General features: G+C 39.0%; 7 protein-coding genes across 9 annotated transcripts in view; 4 read left to right on the forward strand and 3 right to left on the reverse strand.

Moving 5' to 3' along the window:
- Positions 1,478–2,589, forward strand: LOC104769239 (ras-related protein RABA4a-like). The gene is made up of 2 exons (XM_010493400.2): positions 1,478–1,869; positions 2,023–2,589. The coding sequence occupies exons 1-2, from the start codon at positions 1,637–1,639 to the stop codon at positions 2,474–2,476; spliced, it is 687 nt and encodes a 228-aa protein (XP_010491702.1). The 5' UTR covers positions 1,478–1,636; the 3' UTR covers positions 2,477–2,589.
- LOC104769240 (40S ribosomal protein S6-2) lies at positions 2,735–5,177 on the reverse strand. 2 transcript variants are annotated; one of them, XM_010493401.2, is made up of 6 exons: positions 5,067–5,177; positions 4,907–4,971; positions 4,532–4,589; positions 4,322–4,430; positions 3,951–4,223; positions 2,735–3,143 (listed from the first exon to the last, which is right to left on the reverse strand). In XM_010493401.2, exons 1-6 carry the CDS (start codon positions 5,070–5,072, stop codon positions 2,905–2,907), a joined length of 750 nt encoding a protein of 249 aa, XP_010491703.1. In that variant the 5' UTR covers positions 5,073–5,177; the 3' UTR covers positions 2,735–2,904. The 2 variants fall into 2 exon arrangements, with proteins under 2 accessions (XP_010491703.1, XP_010491704.1); XM_010493402.2 differs by lacking the exons at positions 3,951–4,223; positions 4,322–4,430; positions 4,532–4,589; positions 4,907–4,971; positions 5,067–5,177 and adding exons at positions 3,238–3,510; positions 3,609–3,738.
- Positions 5,807–11,876, forward strand: LOC104769241 (ATP-dependent RNA helicase DEAH12, chloroplastic). The gene is made up of 4 exons (XM_010493404.1): positions 5,807–6,780; positions 7,010–8,374; positions 8,575–10,342; positions 10,497–11,876. The coding sequence occupies exons 1-4, from the start codon at positions 5,860–5,862 to the stop codon at positions 11,768–11,770; spliced, it is 5,328 nt and encodes a 1,775-aa protein (XP_010491706.1). The 5' UTR covers positions 5,807–5,859; the 3' UTR covers positions 11,771–11,876.
- On the forward strand, positions 11,981–13,445 carry LOC104769242 (E3 ubiquitin-protein ligase RING1-like). Its single transcript, XM_010493405.2, has one exon. The coding sequence runs from the start codon at positions 12,445–12,447 to the stop codon at positions 13,363–13,365; it is 921 nt and encodes a 306-aa protein (XP_010491707.1). The 5' UTR covers positions 11,981–12,444; the 3' UTR covers positions 13,366–13,445.
- Positions 13,507–15,717, reverse strand: LOC104772191 (histone H3-like centromeric protein CSE4). Its single transcript, XM_019241765.1, has 2 exons — positions 15,227–15,717; positions 13,507–14,153 (listed from the first exon to the last, which is right to left on the reverse strand). Exons 1-2 carry the CDS (start codon positions 15,629–15,631, stop codon positions 13,731–13,733), a joined length of 828 nt encoding a protein of 275 aa, XP_019097310.1. The 5' UTR covers positions 15,632–15,717; the 3' UTR covers positions 13,507–13,730.
- On the forward strand, positions 17,043–18,692 carry LOC104769244 (putative clathrin assembly protein At5g10410). Of its 2 annotated transcripts, XM_019241630.1 has the most exons (3): positions 17,043–17,227; positions 17,327–17,585; positions 17,723–18,692. In XM_019241630.1, exons 1-3 carry the CDS (start codon positions 17,173–17,175, stop codon positions 18,408–18,410), a joined length of 1,002 nt encoding a protein of 333 aa, XP_019097175.1. In that variant the 5' UTR covers positions 17,043–17,172; the 3' UTR covers positions 18,411–18,692. The 2 variants fall into 2 exon arrangements, with proteins under 2 accessions (XP_019097175.1, XP_010491709.1); XM_010493407.2 differs by having other exon boundaries at positions 17,043–17,585.
- Positions 18,641–19,686, reverse strand: part of LOC104769243 (protein DETOXIFICATION 26-like) — a 9,058-nt gene continuing 8,012 nt past the window's right edge. The window contains exon 9 of the mRNA XM_010493406.2: positions 18,641–18,941. Coding sequence (XP_010491708.1) covers positions 18,885–18,941 — 57 coding nt within the window. The 3' untranslated portion in view covers positions 18,641–18,884. The remainder of the gene's footprint in view (positions 18,942–19,686) is intronic.

The raw sequence follows: 19,686 nt of genomic DNA on the forward strand, positions 1-19,686 counted from the left end.
ACTATAAGTATACCGTTTTGATAATAACGTTAAATCCATTATCTGATTTGATACATAATTTGCGGATTTCCAAGTAATGAAAATTGTGGTTAAAAATCAAATTTATGCTTCATGTAAAAATTAACATTAAAAAATTAAATTTGTCATTTATCTATATACTTTAATCTGAAAATAGAAAAAGATACGAGTGAAATGATCGATATATGCTTACGCACTTTGTTTTACTTTAACATCTCTTTAGCCTCTAGGCTATGACTACCGCTGCTAGGGACAGATCTGAAAAGAAATTTTATATGGTGGACAAATTAATTATTTATTAATAATATTAAAAATATAACTTTTCATCTTTTATAAATTTCAAATTTATTTGAATTTATTTTAAAATACATTCAGTCACATTACATACCCATTCCATGAATTACACATTCAAATTCAATATAAGTCCATACTCCATAAAATGCAATTATATAAAGAAAAAAGTAAAATGATAATTATAAACATATATTATTTAAAGGTTTTAATTTGTGCAGTAAATTTAACTTTTCAAATCACCATCTAACTCCAAAAAAATATTTAAAAAAATATCGTAAAATCAAAAATATTATCCAATATAACATTTCGTAATCACCGTTAAATTTGTAAAATATTGATAAATAGTATATCAAATTTAAAGCTACGACAATGAAGAGTCCAAACGTTAAGAAGATACATATAAGAAGATACAAAGTCCTTTATTTAAATAGATTTTAACTATCCTTCTTTTGGGCTTTTCACTTTAAAATGGGCTTACGCCATTACATTTAATATTTCAATTCCGGACCTCGTAATTTGTTAGAATTTCTAATTATATTATTATTAATAATAATATAATTAGAAATTGAAACTCACAGAAATCAAAAAATCAAATTTTTAACGAACACAGGGAAAAATTTTCAGTAACTCTTTATCTTCGTTTTTAACTCTTTGCACCAGCCAAAATTGAAACTTGATTCCACCCAAAATCAAAGGCTGTAATTTAAAACCAACCCAGAGTCGTACCTGCTTCCTTAATGCCGGAAAGGGACCTGATGCGGAGCCGCGGAGGTGATGAGAACTAAGAACCCAAGTTGAAACAGAGCTTAACGCCGGAAAGGGGCTTGATGCGGAGGTGATGAGAGGGTCACGAGAGAGGGTTATTGTGAATCTCTGACTCTGATCATAGACAGAGAGGACCTGAAGAGAACACGGTCTTTATCGTCTCTCTGATCGAGTAGAAGCAGAGTATGGTTATGTGAGATACAGTGTCGTTTTGTTAAAAAAGATTTAAGAAAAAAAAACTCGATGGGTACCCATAACCTTATAGGGTAAACCCATGAAAAACCATTATATTTGGGTACCCGCCCGTTTTTTACCCTTTTTTTCCTGACTAAAAAACAGGTCCGAAAACTCTACAATTTATACAGGTTTCGGGTACCCACTTGGGTTTTACCCGATTTTAACATCCCTAATTATTATATATCACCGGAAAACATGCGTCTGACATTGAGTAAACAAAGGCTTGACCGCACCTGATCACCGCTTATAAAGTTTCCTCTTCTTCCGTCTTTTTACTTCACCATTGTTGAAAAAACAGTGGGGTTAAAGGTTTCAAGCGAAGATGACGAGTGGAGGTGGTTACGGAGACCCGTCGCAGAAGATTGACTACGTCTTCAAGCTGGTCCTAATCGGAGACTCTGGAGTTGGGAAATCTCAAATACTGTCTCGGTACGCGAGAAACGAGTTCAGCTTAGATTCCAAAGCTACCATCGGCGTCGAGTTTCAAACTCGTACACTTGTTATGGACCACAAGAGTGTCAAAGCTCAGATCTGGGACACCGCTGGCCAAGAACGGTAATAATCTCCATAGCTTTTCGCTTTCCATTTTTTTTTTGCAACAGCTGAATCCGCCGCTCGATTGAACTTAGATCTCTCCTAGATTCGAATCTCTGATACTTCAGATTCCAAAATTTCAAACTATTGATGTGCAAAACGGTGTCGTATTAGGTATAGAGCGGTGACGAGTGCGTATTACAGAGGAGCGGTTGGGGCGATGCTTGTTTACGACGTGAGTAGACGTCAGACGTTTGATCATATCCCTAGGTGGCTTGAAGAATTGCGGAATCACGCAGACAAGAACATTGTGATTATACTCGTCGGGAACAAGTCTGATCTTGAGGATCAACGTGCGATTTCTATGGAAGATGCTAAAGAGTTTGCTGAGAAAGAAGGTCTTTTCTTCTTGGAGACTTCGGCTCTAAACGCAGTCAACGTCGAGAGTGCTTTCTCCACTGTTTTGACTGAGATTTTCAATTTTGTCAACAAGAAAAGCCTTGTTGCTGGTGAAGGACAAGGTGATAATAATGGTGATCCTGCATCGCTTGCTGGTAAGAAGATTGATATTGTTCCAGGTCCTGGTCAGGTGATTCCAACTAAGAGTAGATTGTGTTGTAACACTTAGACCACCCTGTTCAACTTCTATAATTCACATTTCTCCCTGTTATAACCAAATTAAGGGCCATATTTTGTGTTGAGGTTACTAGAGAAGCTTTTTAATAGAGATTGAATTTGGTTTTGGTTCAAATCGTTTAGATTCTCGATTAAAGCCATGTCTGATCTATTTTGGTTTTCTGATGGGAGATCGGGTTATCAAAGATTGAAGAATCTAACGTAACCAATATACGTGATCATAAATTAGATCATAACTATAGCAAACACGTACTAAAAAATAGGTTCAAAACTTTGCTATAATAAAACAGGCTTAAAAAGTTAACACAAAGAAGAAACCAAAAATAGCGTTCAAAATGGAGTTCTCATGTCTGTGGAGCAACTTAAGTACGACCAGAAACAAACTAGAGGGAAAATGAAAATCTCTTAATATTGGGGACTTTAAGCAGCAACGGGCTTAGCAGGAGCAGAAGAGAGTCTAGACCTCTTCTTAGCCAAACTTTCACTACGGCGATCACGCTGCTCCTTAAGTCTGGAGGCAAGAAGCTTCTGGTATTCAGCTGCATCAGAGTTAGCCTTGGCGATTTTCTTCTTCTTGTCAGCAATTCTAGCTCTCTTCCTCTGGAGAGTCAATGGAGTCACAAGCCTCTGGATCTTGGGAGCCTTGCTAACCTCCTTGCCTGCACAAGTAAAAAGATTTTAGTAAATCTTCAATCTTATATGACCAGTTTTCAATCATAGTAAAACTAAAGTGAATCTGTTTTATTTCCTTACCCTTCTTGTTTGTGAAGGTACGGCGGTAAGTGTTAACGTACTTCCTAACATCATCATCCTTTCCAAGGTTAAACAACTTGCGGATCTTTGATGCCCTCTTGGGACCTCTCATCCTTGGCTTCTCAGTGTCGGTAAGCCCTGGAAGATCGTTTTCACCCTTCTTCACAATGACCAAGTTAAGGACAGAGAGGTCAGGGCTGACAATGCAACCACGGACTGACTTTCTTCTCCTCTCACCAGTCCTCCTTCCGTGTCCTCTGAAACAAGGGGTACCTAATCACACAAACCAGATTACATAAATACAACAGATTGATGAAAAACAGAAACTGAACAAGGTGTATAAGTCGGTCAATTAAGGTTGAGTAACGTACCTCTGTGAAGCAAAAGGCGAACACGACCAGGTGTCAGAACTCCCTGTTTCATTGGGAAACCTTGCTTGTCACAACCTCCCATGATCTTGAATACGTATCCCTTGAATTCCTACAAATACCTCAAAACACAACAATCCCAATCAGTAAACTGAAAACTCAAAAACAAATTAAGAAAAAAAACAAATACTGAACAAGGAGGAGAAACNTCACAAGCCTCTGGATCTTGGGAGCCTTGCTAACCTCCTTGCCTGCACAAGTAAAAAGATTTTAGTAAATCTTCAATCTTATATGACCAGTTTTCAATCATAGTAAAACTAAAGTGAATCTGTTTTATTTCCTTACCCTTCTTGTTTGTGAAGGTACGGCGGTAAGTGTTAACGTACTTCCTAACATCATCATCCTTTCCAAGGTTAAACAACTTGCGGATCTTTGATGCCCTCTTGGGACCTCTCATCCTTGGCTTCTCAGTGTCGGTAAGCCCTGGAAGATCGTTTTCACCCTTCTTCACAATGACCAAGTTAAGGACAGAGAGGTCAGGGCTGACAATGCAACCACGGACTGACTTTCTTCTCCTCTCACCAGTCCTCCTTCCGTGTCCTCTGAAACAAGGGGTACCTAATCACACAAACCAGATTACATAAATACAACAGATTGATGAAAAACAGAAACTGAACAAGGTGTATAAGTCGGTCAATTAAGGTTGAGTAACGTACCTCTGTGAAGCAAAAGGCGAACACGACCAGGTGTCAGAACTCCCTGTTTCATTGGGAAACCTTGCTTGTCACAACCTCCCATGATCTTGAATACGTATCCCTTGAATTCCTACAAATACCTCAAAACACAACAATCCCAATCAGTAAACTGAAAACTCAAAAACAAATTAAGAAAAAAAACAAATACTGAACAAGGAGGAGAAACTGCACCTCGCCAAGAGCATCTCCGCTAACTTCCTGAGAGAGCCTCTTGTCGAAAAAAGCACGGCTGCATCAATCAACAAAAATGAAACTCAATAACCTTTACCCAAATCAGCCATATTGATTCGGAACTAATTAACGAATATGTCCAGAACAAAAAAACACAGAAAAGATCAGAGGTTCCAATGTCGCATCAGGTAATAAACAGATTCTATAGCCATGTGAGATTGCAACTATCCTACGATTCAAAGGTTTGGAACAAATGAAAATTACGAACCTCGAAGCAGATATTTCACACAGTTCACTCAATCTCAAATCAATCACGAATCACAACATCCGTAAGAAAATGAAGTCGAAATGTTACAGAAATCAAAGAGATCTTACAGCTTTTGGTCGTCATCGATCTCGAGCTTCTTCTGGCAACCAGTAGTCGGATTTGCGATGTTGAACTGCAAACACAAACGAAATCGAATGAGCAAAGGAAATAACACAGTGATGATAAGCCACAAAGAGAATCTAATAGAAGAGAGGACGAAAAAGCTACCTTCATCGTCTCCGATAGACACTGCTAGTAGAACAGCCTGCAGCAGAAGGTTGAAATTATAAAATGCTCTCAGAGCGGCTGAACTAGGGTTTGGCGTGAAAGATGAACGAGGCAACTTATAGGAGAACCAAATTAACAACAGATAGGTTTAATTGAAATGGGCCTATATTTTAAGGGCTCTTTAAAAAAATTCGGGAGAAAAGTTTTATCATATTGGGCCTTTAGGCCCGAAGATTAGTCTCTTTTATCCGTCTCTCTTCGTTTTATGCACAAATTAGAAAACTTTTTAATCAAGTTTTCTACGTGATTTTATAAATAATATATATTTTTACCTATTTGTAGAAACCTGTCCCCTTTTTCAATATTTTTTGGAACTAATTAGTAAATATTTTTTTAATAAAATTTGACTGAAATTTAAATGATTCAATACATAATTAAGGAAAAGTAATTAAGATTCACAAGAATATGAATTTAACTATATAATACCTTAACTATTTTTAGCTGATTTTTTTATAATTAAATGTAAAATACAAAAATATGGAAAACAAATCAGAAAGAAAAAGGAATTAGGTTAAAAAGGTAAAAAAGAAAGAGTAGAAGAAACGCTTTAGAAAAAAAACAAAATATTAATAAATTTTGGTATCGTGTATCTCGCTGCATATCTCTCTCTCTCAACCTTTTCAACTTCAGTTGTCTCTTCTCTTTCGCTCTCTCATTGTTNAAAAAAAAAAAAAAAAAAAAAAAAAAAAAAAAAAAAAAAAAAAAAAAAAAAAAAAACTGGCATCAACCCATCATGAGGAGCTCTTTTCCTCTTTCCGACGGTGGAAGATCGGAGACTGATCGTCGTCATCCTTCGTTTCCCTCATCCTCCACGAACCGTTGTTACTCTCGCTCTCCACAGTACTCTCCGCCGCTCAACCACCGTCCTACTTGGAACCACCATCACTCTCACTACCCTAACCCCAATTTCCCGCCAAATTACAGACGCGATCGGGCTCCCTCGTCGTCTACTAGGCCCAATTTCATCGTTCAGCTGCTTCACCCGAGGGTTAACGCCGCCGCTAAGAGGGAAGAGATCAAGAGTCTCGCTTTGCTCTGCGATGTCCCGGAGGAGTCTGTTCATGTGCCTCAGTTCGGTTGTGTCGCCGGAAGTTTCAGATTTCGTCAGTGGGTCGATGCGCGTTCTGCTGTAGTGGCGCTTTGGGAGTATCGGCTTCGAGGGGAACATGATTTTGTTCCTGAGCTGATTCCTAATGTTGTTGTTCCTTCTGATATGGACGAGCTTAAAGACAGGCTTCGTGATCTTTTCTCGGGTCATGTGATTTCGCTTATGGAGAACGGTGAAGGTGTTAAGAAGGTGGAAAGTGAGATTGATGAGAAGAATCGTCAAGTTGAGTCCTTTGAGTCTAAAAAGGGTCTTAAATTTGAGGTTTTTGAGAAAAAGAAGGCTGTTGAGTCGGAGAGGTATTTGGTTGTGAAGCGGCTTGAAGAATTTAAGAATGCTATGAAGAGTATTGTGAGATTCCTGAAAAGAAAAGACGGGTATGAGTCTGATGGTAAGGAAGAAGATGATGTGGCCGTGTTTAGTTTGGAAGGGGCTTATGATTGGAGACGTATTCATAGTTTGATTCGTAGGGAGTGTAGAAGGCTAGAGGATGGACTACCTATCTATGCCTATCGCCGGAATATTTTGAAGCGGATTCATGGTGAACAGGTATGCATTTGTAGTTATCTTTGAAAGCTTGGGAACATTACCGAATCAGCTTCAAGTGCTCATATTATGTGTCTACATTTGCATTCAAACTCTTTGGCTCTTGATTATAGAAAATCGTTCCTCAGTGATCTGAGTTGTTAGGATGTTTTCTGCCAAGGTTCAGTTTTCTCTGTATTATAAATGAATTTGTGTTTGAGTGTGTAATAATTCATTTTAATGGTGTTTGCAGATAACGGTGTTGATTGGAGAAACTGGTTCAGGGAAGAGCACTCAGTTGGTTCAGTTCCTTGCTGATTCTGGAGTTGCTGCTGGTGAGTCGATTGTTTGTACACAACCACGGAAGATTGCTGCCATGACATTGGCTGATCGGGTCAGAGAAGAAAGCAGTGGTTGTTATGAGGAAAACACTGTCCGTTGTACTCCAACTTTTTCATCTACGGAGCAGATTAGTTCCAAAGTTGTATTCATGACAGATAATTGTCTGCTTCAACACTACATCAAAGATAGGAGTTTATCTGGCATTTCATGCGTTATTATCGATGAAGCCCATGAAAGAAGCTTAAATACAGACCTTCTTCTGGCATTGCTTAAGGAGTTGCTATGCAGAAGGGTTGACCTAAGGCTTGTTATCATGTCTGCCACAGCCGATGCCTGCCAACTTTCAGACTATTTCTTCGGTTGTGGAAAATTTCTGGTCAATGGGAGGAACTTTCCGGTGGAGATTGTATATTCCCCTTGTGACACAGAGGAGACTTCTGCTGTTGGCGGCATTGCTTCATATGTTGGTCATGTTGTTAAGATGGCTGTGGAAATACATAAAACAGAGAAAGAAGGAACCATACTTGCATTCTTGACTTCCCAAGCCGAGGTAGAATGGGCATGCGAAAGGTTTATAGCTTCGTCTGCTGTTGCTTTGCCTTTGCATGGAAAGCTTTCAATGGAAGAACAATTTAGGGTTTTCCAGAACCATCCTGGGAGACGAAAAGTGATATTTGCCACAAATATTGCAGAGACGTCACTGACTATTCCTGGTGTCAAGTATGTAATTGATTCTGGGATGGTGAAAGAGAGTAAATATGAACCTAGAACGGGTATGAGCATCCTCAAGGTGTGCCAGGTCAGTCAGAGTTCTGCTCGACAACGTGCTGGTCGTGCTGGAAGGACAGAACCTGGAAGATGTTACAGACTGTACTCAAAAAACGATTTTGATTCAATGAGTCTTAATCAGGAACCTGAAATTCGGAGGGTCCATCTTGGTGTAGCACTTTTGAGGATTCTTGCTCTCGGTGTAGACAACATAGCAGATTTTGACTTTGTTGACGCGCCTGTCCCAGAATCCATTGCAATGGCTGTCCAAAACCTTGTTCAGCTGGGTGCCGTCGTAAAGAAAAATGGTGTTCTTGAATTAACACAGGAAGGGCATTGTTTAGTCAAGCTGGGTCTGGAGCCAAAGCTTGGAAAGTTAATTTTAGGCTGCTTTAGATACAGAATGGGCAAAGAGGGGATTGTTCTTGCTGCTGTCATGGCTAATGCCAGTAGTATATTTTGCAGAGTTGGCAACTTCGATGATAAAATGAAAGCTGATCGCCTAAAGGTATGATTCTGAGCTCCTGGTTAAATTTGTTATTATGGTAATCTTTCCTGTTACGTTTACGTTATTTATTTATCTGTTTACGTCTAAATAATTTAATAATTCTCTACTTTTCTGAAAGGTTTGAACTTTTAGTATTAGATCTTTTTACTACCTATTAGAAGATATGTTCTGAAGTTTTTTTTTACTTTGACATGCTCAAGGTGCAATTCTGCAATCATAATGGAGACCTGTTCACTCTTCTTTCGGTGTACAAAGAATGGGCATCTCTGCCACGAGAGAGAAGAAACAAATGGTGCTGGGAAAATAGCCTGAATGCCAAATCAATGAGGAGATGTGAAGACACAGTCAAGGAACTGGAGATATGCATTGAGAGAGAACTTACTCTTGTCAGTCCTAGTTACTGGGTTTGGAATCCAAGTGCGGGTACTAAACACGACAAGCATTTGAAAATGGTTATACTTGCATCTCTTGCAGAAAATGTGGCGATGTACACTGGCTATGATCAGCTTGGATATGAGGTGGCATTGACTGGTCAACAAGTTCAGTTACATCCAGCGTGTTCCTTGCTAGCATTTGGCCAGAAGCCAAGCTGGGTTGTTTTTGGTGAACTTCTGTCGATTGTGGATCAGTACTTGGTATGTGTAACTGCATTTGATTTTGAGGCTTTGTATACGCTTGATCCACCACCACCTTTTGATGCATCTCAGATGGATGAGCGGAGGCTCCGAGTGAAAAAAGTGGTTGGTTGTAGCAGCACTGTGCTAAAACGATTTTGTGGGAAATCTAATCGTAGTCTGCTTTCAATTGTTTCTCGTGCTAGGTCTATTTGTAGGAATGAAAGGATTTGTATTCAAGTCGATGTTGATCAGAATGCGATTCTACTGTATGCGCCTCCACTCGACATGGAAAAAGTGTCAGCCCTTGTGAACGATGCATTGGAATGTGAAAAGAAATGGATGCGTAATGAATGTTTGGAGAAGTATCTATTTCATGGTCGGGGACAAGTACCCGTTGCACTGTTTGGATCTGGTGCTCAGGTAAAGCATCTTGAAGTTGATCAGAGGTTTTTGACAGTCGATGTACTTTATTATGGCGACAATGTTGTTGATGACAGAGAGCTTCTGATGTTTCTGGAGAAGAGGATTGATGGGTGTATTTGCTCTATTCATAAGTTTGCTGCGAACAAAGACTGTGATGAGAAGGAGAAGTGGGGCAGACTAACCTTTCTCACGCCTGAATCTGCAATGAAGGCAGCCGAAATTCAGAAATTTGATTTCAATGGATCAGTTCTTATATTATTTCCATCGCTGTCAACTAGTGGAGGAATTTTCAAGATGCCTTATTTCCCTTCCGTGACAGCTAAGATTCTCTGGCCGCGAAGGGAAAGCACTGGTAGAGGATGTCTTAAGTTCCCTTCCGGAGATATTCACAGTATATTTGGTGGGATCTCCAACCTTGAGATAGGAACAAATTCTGCCTATATTCAAAGAGATCAAAAGTCCAATGATTCTATCTTGATAAGTGGGCTTGACAGTGATCTTTCGGAAGCAGAAGTTTTAGATGTTTTGGAGTTGAAAACTGGGATTAGAGATCTGAATTTTTTCATTTTCAGAAAAAACAGTGTGCAGTGTCCATCTCCTACTGCTTGCGAAGAAGAGTTGTATAAGAGAATATTTGCGCATATGTCAGCAAGGAATCCAGAGCCAAACTGTGTCAAAGTTCAAGTTTTTGAACCAAAAGAAAAAGATTATTTCATGCGAGCATATATTACTTTTGACGGGAGATATCATTTGGAAGCTGCAAAAGCTTTGCAGGAGTTAAATGGACAGGTGCTACCTGGATTTCTTCCATGGCAGAAGATTAAGTGTGAACAATTGTTTCAGAGCTCCATAGTCTGCTCCTCTTCTATCTACAACACTGTCAAAAGACAATTGAATGTTTTATTAGCAAGGTTTGAGAGACAACGAGGTAAATTCCAAAACCATATTTGAGCTGTTTCCCCTTAAATTTATATTACCTTCTGTCAACAAAAAAAACCTTAATGTTTTATTAGTTGACGTATTTTTCCTGTGAACTTTGTCCAAAGCTTGATGTGCATAAACGTTTTTTTATGATTTTGTAGGGGGTGACTGGCGTCTGGAACCAACTCATAACGGTGCTTATCGTGTTAAAATTTGTGCTTATGCAACAAGACCCATTGCAGAGATGCGAAGAGAACTTGAAGAACTCGTAAGAGGAAGACCCATAAACCATCCAGGCTTAACCCCTAGAGTCCTGCAGCATCTTATGTCCAGAGATGGTATTAATCTGATGCGGAAGATCCAACAGGAGACTGAAACTTACATTGTATTAGACAGGCACAATCTCACAGTACGCATTTGTGGATCAAGTCAGAAAATTGCCGAGGCTGAACGAGAACTGGTTCAGTCACTTGTGGCTTATCACGAGAGCAAGCAACTTGAAATCCATCTCCGAGGTCCTGATATCCGTCCTGACCTCATGAAGGAAGTGGTGAGGCGGTTTGGTCCCGAGCTCCAAGGTATCAAAGAAAAGGTACATGGTGTGGATCTGAAGCTCAACACCCGGTACCATGTTATTCAGGTTCATGGGAGCAAAGAAATGAGGGAGGAAGTACAAAAGATAGTCAATGAACTTGCACGAGAAGAGAGTGCAATGGGTGAAAAACCAGATGACATAGAAGTTGAATGCCCCATTTGCTTGTCTGAAGTCGAAGATGGCTATTCTCTTGAAGGATGTTCACATCTCTTCTGCAAAGCTTGTTTGTTGGAGCAATTTGAGGCATCGATGAGAAACTTTGACGCATTCCCAATACTTTGTTCTCACGTTGACTGTGAAGCTCCAATAGTACTAGCTGATATGAGAGCCCTCTTATCACAACAGAAGCTCGATGAACTCTTCCGAGCATCCTTGTCCTCCTTTGTAACATCTAGCGACGGAAAGTTCCGGTTTTGCTCCACACCTGACTGCCCTTCCGTCTACCGTGTAGCTGGACCTCAAGAATCCAGAGAGCCATTCATATGTGGAGCATGTAACGCAGAAACATGCACAAGGTGTCACCTCGAGTATCACCCGTTAATCACATGTGAAAGGTACAAACTGTTCAAGGAAAATCCGGACTTGTCGCTACAGGACTGGGCAAAAGGGAAGGATGTGAAGGAGTGTCCGATTTGCAAGTGCACGATAGAGAAAACTGATGGGTGTAACCATCTGCTGTGCCGTTGTGGGAAGCACATTTGCTGGACCTGCTTAGACGTATTCACTGAAGCAGCACCTTGTTATGCCCATTTAAGGACAATTCATGGCGGAATCGGCGGGGTTGGTGATCTCGTGGATCTTGATATCCCCTTAGCAGAGCTCGGTTTCCCCAGGCCTTGAAACCAGACTAGACCTGACCGGAGTACCCATGTAATCTGGTTTTGCTTCATGTGTACATATGTGAATATAGTGTAGTTCGGTACCTAATTATACCTTCTTTAACCAACTCAAAACCGATAATAATATATAAACCGGATGCTAACTAAATTGAGATCGTTGTTAATTTAAAAAAGACTTAGGACTTGAATTGACTCGCTAGTCGCTACATCACTGATTACGCGTAAATGTCCACAGAGAGAGAGAGTTTACTAGTAAGTTGAATGGAAACTACTTTTCAAACTACACAGACTTCATCATCGCCTTAATGGCGTTTATCACTTTCAGGAAATTTCCACCCACTTTCGAACCCCTTAAAAAGGACAAATCCTCCAATTCGTCAAGTCTTGTAGATTGTGATGTGTCTGTCCCCTTCTCTGGAATTTTTAATACATGATGACCCACTTATATTTCTTCACGATGAATTTTTGGTTCATGACTCTGTCTTAGGTTCTAACTTCTAACCCGTATTGTGGGTTGTAGCGTCCTATATCTTCTCGCTTTCATCAGAAGAAAAATCTTCGAATTGTGTTCGAGACACATATTCCCCTGTTCTTGTTCTGTTTTCTACTAGCTGTGTCTGAAAATATAAAGTATCCTATCTTTTGCTCTGTTTCAGTTATCTCTAAACTCCTACAATGGCGTTTAATCACAGAAAGATGCTTGTTTCATGTCTACGTATTAATGATCTCAACTTTTGTTTACATCAATACCTTCCGCCGCCGCCACCGCCACCGCCACCGCCACAGAGGGAACTCTCTCTTCTACTCCCCACCACGATCTGGGTCGCAGGCTCTATATTACTCTTCCTATTTCTCGTCATCTTCCTCTACCTATACCTCACGCAACCACAAAGGACCACAGCCGCCACAGTAACTCCCGGTAACACAAACCGACGGGAAGACGAGGAAGAAACAGAGGAGAGAGAACTCTCCGACTTCCACCACGTCTGGCGAATCCCCACAGTCGGTCTCCGCCGTTCCGAGATCAACTCGATCACAGTCGTTGGATTCAGAAAGGGACAAGGTTTAACCGACGACACTGAATGCTCCGTCTGCTTAAACGAGTTTGAAGAAGACGAATCATTAAGATTGTTACCAAAGTGTAGCCACGCCTTTCACATCAACTGCATCGACACTTGGTTGCACTCTCACAAGAACTGTCCTTTATGCCGTGCCCCTGTTCTTCCTCTCACTAAACCTCCTCATCCTCATCAAGAAACAGAGACCAATCATCATCAACCAATTCCTACTGAATCAAGCAATAACCTCAGTGGAGGACAAGAGAGCTCTACATCCCGAAACCTTCACATTCTCACAAGAGCACAAAGCGATTTGGCAAACCATTGTGGCACTGGAAGAGTAGAAAACGTGAGACGATCGTCTTCAATCGGAGGAAGCTTATCACTTTGCGATGTCAACAATATTACTACTAGAAGTGGAAGCCAGTTCTACACAAGTTTCAGTGCTGCTAATTTGTTCTCATCATCAAGAAGATCTAGAAACCAAGAACCAGTTCTCCCAAATCGAATACCATCAGTAGATGATAATACCAGTTAAACGGTGACTACAACTATAGCTAATGTAATGTGTTTATTATAAACAGTATCTGAAATAAATGGATACCTTCGATGTTCCAAGATTGTTTGATCAACAAGCAAGCAGTAAACACATAAGAAAAGATAGAACATTTCAAGAGACTTAGGCAAAATACGTTATATATTAAACTTTCGTTGGGATATTTCGTCGAACACCTTCAAGACACTAACTAAACAAAAAAGCACCTAACAAACTGAAAATTAAAATCAAACCAAGCACGAAGCTTATTACAAGAACCAAATTAGGTAAACGCGAATTCAAATCCCAGAAATAGAGTACCCATAGACTAAATTAAACCATAAGCAAGAGATAGCTTAAAAGAGTCTTCAAGCTCGTTCACCTCTGATTCTCCTAGCGAGCTGGATATCCTTAGGCATGATTGTAACCCTCTTAGCATGAATCGCGCAGAGGTTAGTGTCTTCAAACAAACCAACAAGGTAAGCCTCAGCTGCTTCCTGAAGAGCCGCGACGGCGCTGCTCTGGAACCTCAGATCCGTCTTGAAATCCTGAGCAATCTCACGAACTAGACGCTGGAATGGGAGCTTGCGGATCAGAAGCTCCGTGCTCTTCTGGTACTTTCTGATCTCTCTCAAGGCAACGGTTCCGGGACGGAATCTGTGTGGCTTCTTGACTCCTCCGGTGGCGGGAGCTGACTTCCTCGCCGCTTTGGTTGCGAGCTGCTTCCTTGGTGCTTTGCCTCCCGTGGATTTCCTAGCGGTTTGCTTAGTACGAGCCATTTTTGAAATCAACTAGCTTAAAAACAAATGTTTCTTCTTCTCGAGGTGTGTTGAATTGTGAATGTTGATGATGAAGATTGAAGTCTGGAGAGGTATTGGTTTTTATGGGAAGAGAGTGGCGGTGAGATGTAAAAAAAACATGGAGGGAATTTTTTCGTTTTGGAGGGAAGTTTACTTTCTAGTCCGTTCGATTGAGAAAAAGACAATCAACGGCTGAGATTATCAGGATATGAATCCGTGTGAGTACTTATCAACCAATTAGAAGAGTTTGTTTTCAAGAGTATTTGGCGATCCGCGTGATGTATTTTCAACCAATTAAAACCATTCTTTTGCTCCACGTGGACTTTTTTCCGCTAATTGTAGTACGTTTGAGTGTTTTGTGAGTTGGCGCTCATTCGAAAAAACTTTAGGCCTTGAGCGGCTCCAATATTTTTCAGTAGTAAAGTCTGAAATTTTTAAATTAAGCAATTTTGACTTGGGAATTTTTTAAAAAAGATAAGTTACTCTTCAATTGATTGATGATATTTGTGTACCACTAATGGAACATACGATTGCGTTTTTTAATCCGATTGTTTACTATCAAAACTTCAAAACTAAAGAAGGAAGAAAATAACAGGAACAAATCTCACAATAAATTTTAAAAAAAAAAAAAATCGATTGCCAAATTGTAACGCAAAAAACATATGAACAAGTTACAAATTCATACGCCTACTCTAGTAAAAAAAAACTCATCGGTGCTTCACAATTTTTATCAGATTAAGATACCAAAGCTTGATTGAAAAAGTAAAAACTAGTCTTCCAATACAATTACGAGTAGCACGAATAAGTTTTGTTCATTTCATTAACGAAACGATAAATGTGGAAGATACTGGTTCTCAGATCAACAAATTAGAATATGAAAATAACAGTAGATTGATATTTCATTTGGGAATTTCATCGAACATCTGGAAGACCAAAATCTAAACATATGATTACTACTTGAAAACGAAGAGAGGACTGATTTACATATCCAACGAAACCAAACAAGCTAAATCCATAACTAAATCGACTACTACTCTTCTCCTTCGTTCTTGGTTCTCTTAAGCCCTTTCTCCTCTGATCCTCCTCGCAAGCTGAATATCCTTAGGCATGATAGTGACTCTCTTGGCGTGGATCGCACAGAGGTTAGTATCCTCGAACAAACCAACCAAATAAGCCTCAGCTGCTTCCTGAAGAGCTGCGACGGCACTGCTCTGGAACCTCAGATCCGTCTTGAAATCCTGAGCGATCTCACGAACCAATCTCTGGAACGGAAGCTTGCGGATCAAAAGCTCTGTGCTCTTCTGGTACTTCCTGATCTCTCTCAACGCGACGGTTCCTGGACGGAATCTGTGTGGCTTCTTCACTCCTCCAGTGGCCGGAGCTGATTTCCTCGCCGCTTTTGTCGCGAGCTGCTTCCTTGGAGCTTTTCCTCCGGTGGATTTGCGAGCGGTTTGCTTGGTACGAGCCATTTCTGAGTTTCTGGGAATGTTAAATTTTACTTCTTTTGATTTTGATTTGCTGAGAGAATGTGATTGAGATTGTTGTGAGACTGAGAGATTGTGAGGTGTGTTTTTTATACTCGATAGAGAGAGTAAGTGAATATGTTTGATCCGTTAGATCTATTTTCTTATCAACGGTTGAGATTGTTTTTATCATTGCGATCCGCGACATATATCAACTAACCAATCAGAATGATTTCTAAGTATCCGCGTCATTTGTTAAGTAACAAATCAGGAATTTAGCTTCTTTCCAATTAAAATATAGACGCGCCGATTCGTGGAATAGATTGAAATTTCCTAAAATTGGATAAAATGGCTTAATCAACATATCCCAAAGGTTAATAATAATAACATGCTGTTTGTTGCTATTAATCAAATACATATATAATGTAGTCCGTAAAATATGTTGTAGGTGTTATATACATGAAACAGGTAGGTGTCAGCCAATATGCTCCAACCTATTGTCAATGCTGAACACACACGTAATTTGAAATATATGTTTATGCACAAGAAGAAGAAGAAGCCCATGGTCTTCCATGCGACTGTGCCCTTTACATCCATTATTCTTATGGGATCCTAAAGCTTGACTTGACCAATTTTGTCTGAACGCATTTTTATGAATATATCATTCATGTTGACATTATAAATAATCTCGTATTGGTGTCCAAATTATTATTTATTTCTTTTTTTTTTTTGTGCGTCAATTCACTGGTAGCATATTTTTTATGTTTATTGTTATAAAAGCATAGAGTAACACAACACATGCTCAATACTCAATAGTAACTAATGTCAAAATCTTAAGTGATTTTTTAGCATCTGTGGTTTATACATTATACATTGATTACATTCATAAGTAATTTTTAAATTTTTGTGTTATTATTTATTGGAAGCAAAGTATCTGTTATGTTTTAATTGCTGAAGATTCAGTTCAATTTTTAAAAATATTAATAAATTAAATACATATGAATTTTGATGATATTTAGATTTGTTTCAATAATTTTGATAATATTTTGATTTGTTTCATAATCTATAGTTAAAAAAATCTTTATATTTAACTGGTAAAAGATAATATTGGTATTTGCCACAATATTGGTTTACAATACAAATCAACGCTGTATTAAAATAACATAGTAGTTGATCAGACTTATTCGTTACAAATCAACATTTTATTTAAAATACCAACCATATATTGATTGGTCTATGAACTCGTCATATGTAATATAAAGTTTTTTTAAAGGATCGACGACTTTGGAATGAAATATATACAAAATTAATAGTTAAAGAAAAGGAAAATTAATAAAATTTGGATGTCGACCAAAAAAAAAATAATTATAAATTTGGATGTTTCAGAAAGGAAAACTCACGTATGTAAATAAAAAAAGACAACTATAGAAAAAAAAATGGAAAATGTATTAAACGTTGGAGGCTTATAAAAAAAAAGCAAATCCCACAAACCTCACACAAAACAAAGTTGTTTCAATTTTATTTTTTTCTTAACATCCGTCGAAAGAATGCCAGAATTCAAAGCTCTACTATTCGGAAAAGTCAAAGACAAAGCTTCAATAGGTAAAGCAAGACTGGTTCATAGTTTCAGTTCGAATTCCGTCAAAAACATTCATCTAGCTCTCTTGAAATCAACAACTCATAGTCATCGTAAACCGCCAGATAGTGACTATGTCTCCGACGTTATCTCATACTCCAACAGCCGTTACGCTCCTGCAGCTTTCGCTGCGGCTCTATGGAGGATACGTGTCACCAAGAACGCTTTCGTGGCTAACAAATCTCTCATAGTCTTACACAAACTTATCAAATCATCAAAAGACACGTTTGAAGGACTCGATCACCGTTGGAACAATCTGAAATTGAGAGAGTTTTGGGACACATCTTCAAGTCTAGCGCAAGAGTTGTCTCAATGGGTTAGATGGTAAATTTACTTTTTCTCCTTTTTTTTCGTTTGTATTCTATCAATTGATTGTGACGTTTATCAAATTATTTGGACTTGTTCATACATACCGACGTTGATATTTTATCTAACAATTTTTTTTTTTTTTTGTATTTCAGGTATGGACTATACTTGGATCATCAATCGTGTATTTCGAAGGTATTAGGATCTTTCCCAAGTTTCATGGAGAGCTCAAAAGAGAGAGCTAAAGAGAAAGATCGTGTTTCGTCTTACAAAACCGGGTATATTATGAATCAAACCGATTTCCTTGTATGTTTATTCGAGCACGTATGTACCAGACCGGAGTGCCCACCTATGTTTCAAAACAAGATCGTGGACGAGATCAGAGAGCTCGTGATTCAAGACTACTTCGCGGTTATGATGCTGATTGTTGTACGGCTTCAAGTGTTGAGTGAAAGATTAATTAAACCGGGTGTTAAACCAGTTGGTGTTTCCGGTTTGAGTCTGGTTTTGGAGAGACTTGAAGAATGCAAGGAGAGTTTGAGTGGGTTTTTCTGGCGTTACAGACGTCTTGCAGAAGATTTTTGGTGTTTGGTTGAGATGTTGAAGGCCGAAACGGCAAAAGACAATAAGGAGATTGTTGAATTCGTCGGTTCGGTTCAGACAACGGTCAAGGACGATGAGGAGATGGTTGAATTGACCGGTTCGGTTCAGACTGAATGGGTAACATTCGATGACACTGAGACGGCAACACACGAGGTGGTTCCATGGGATTCAGAATGGGTAAAATTTGATGATCCAAATGGATTGACGAATGAGTCAGTCTGGCTAAGTCTGTGTACGTAGTATTTGATAACTGGTTGGTTTATTTAGGTGAGGAAAGATCCGGTCTACTCATGGTAAGGCCGAAGGCGTCTCACTACGAACATAAGTACTAGCTGAATGAATTAATTTGGATTTTGTCTTGGAATGTGTTGTGTCATTTTTTTTTTATATAAATGTGCTTGAAACCTTATTTCATAAAGACAGGGAAAAGTGATTCTGTATGTAAATAACTTCTTATGAAATCTATGAAGTGAAAGTGTGTATAATTTCTCTTTACTTGAAAAACAAAAACAAATTTGGTCATCGATCCGGTTTCGGTTTAGAAAACCGAACCAAAGATATTACATCTATGTACTAGTTGCCCATTCAATCAATTAATCATATAATGTGAGATTGAAACGATAGGGATATTTGTTTGTTACTTAGATAAAGATAATTTAAATTCATTGAACGTATGCTAGAAAATAATTTTATATTATAACCAAAATACCAACTTCAGTTTCTTTCGTCAGGTACTGACCATTTTTGAATGCGCATACTTGCTTTATGTGCCTGCAATGTTTAAACTTTAAAGTAAACACACTGTACACAGTTACTTCTTTGTTACCAAGAAGAGGTAACAAAACAAAATACTAGCCTTAACACTTGACAGTAAACAAAAAAAAAAAACTTTTTTTTTTTTTTTTTTTTTTTGTTAAAGGGCATTCAAATAAAAAAAGAGAGAGAAACAAAATGTTTACAGGGCGAGGCCCAAAAGGAAGCTCAAATTATGAAAACTCTAATTAAGTAGTAGCTAAATTTAAACCCATAATTAGGACAGAACCAATATTGAACCGAGGAGTTAAAATTGAACCAAATAGTTAGGAGTGAACCAGATAGACGGTTGGGCGGTATAGACACTTCAAACCACCTTCAATAGCCATCAATGATTGAGAGAGAAAAATCTTCGAGCTTTAGATCTCATGGCCTCCAGGGGCGATTAGGGTTTCAAACCTGGTCAGTGTGCTGATCCTGCGAACCATTGGAGAAGTAAAGATGAGGTGAGGGCAGGATTTGAGTCGCGGAAACTTAAGGCTCTGTTTCTGATCAAGGTGTCAATCTGACGGATGATAAGATCCGCCGATTTGAAAGAGTTTCTGTGAAGTCGATGGTTCCTCTCTGTCCATAGGGCATAGATCGTGGCTTGCCAAGCGATGAGGAGCAGTAACCTGGCGTTTCGACTTCCTCTGAGGGAGATAAGGCTCTGAATTGTTCCATTCCATGATCGAATTGCATTATGTGAGCAGCGGCGAGCTGT

The sequence above is a fragment of the Camelina sativa genome, chromosome 20 (assembly GCF_000633955.1).
Source record: "Camelina sativa cultivar DH55 chromosome 20, Cs, whole genome shotgun sequence".
NCBI classification, from domain to species: Eukaryota; Viridiplantae; Streptophyta; class Magnoliopsida; order Brassicales; family Brassicaceae; genus Camelina; species Camelina sativa.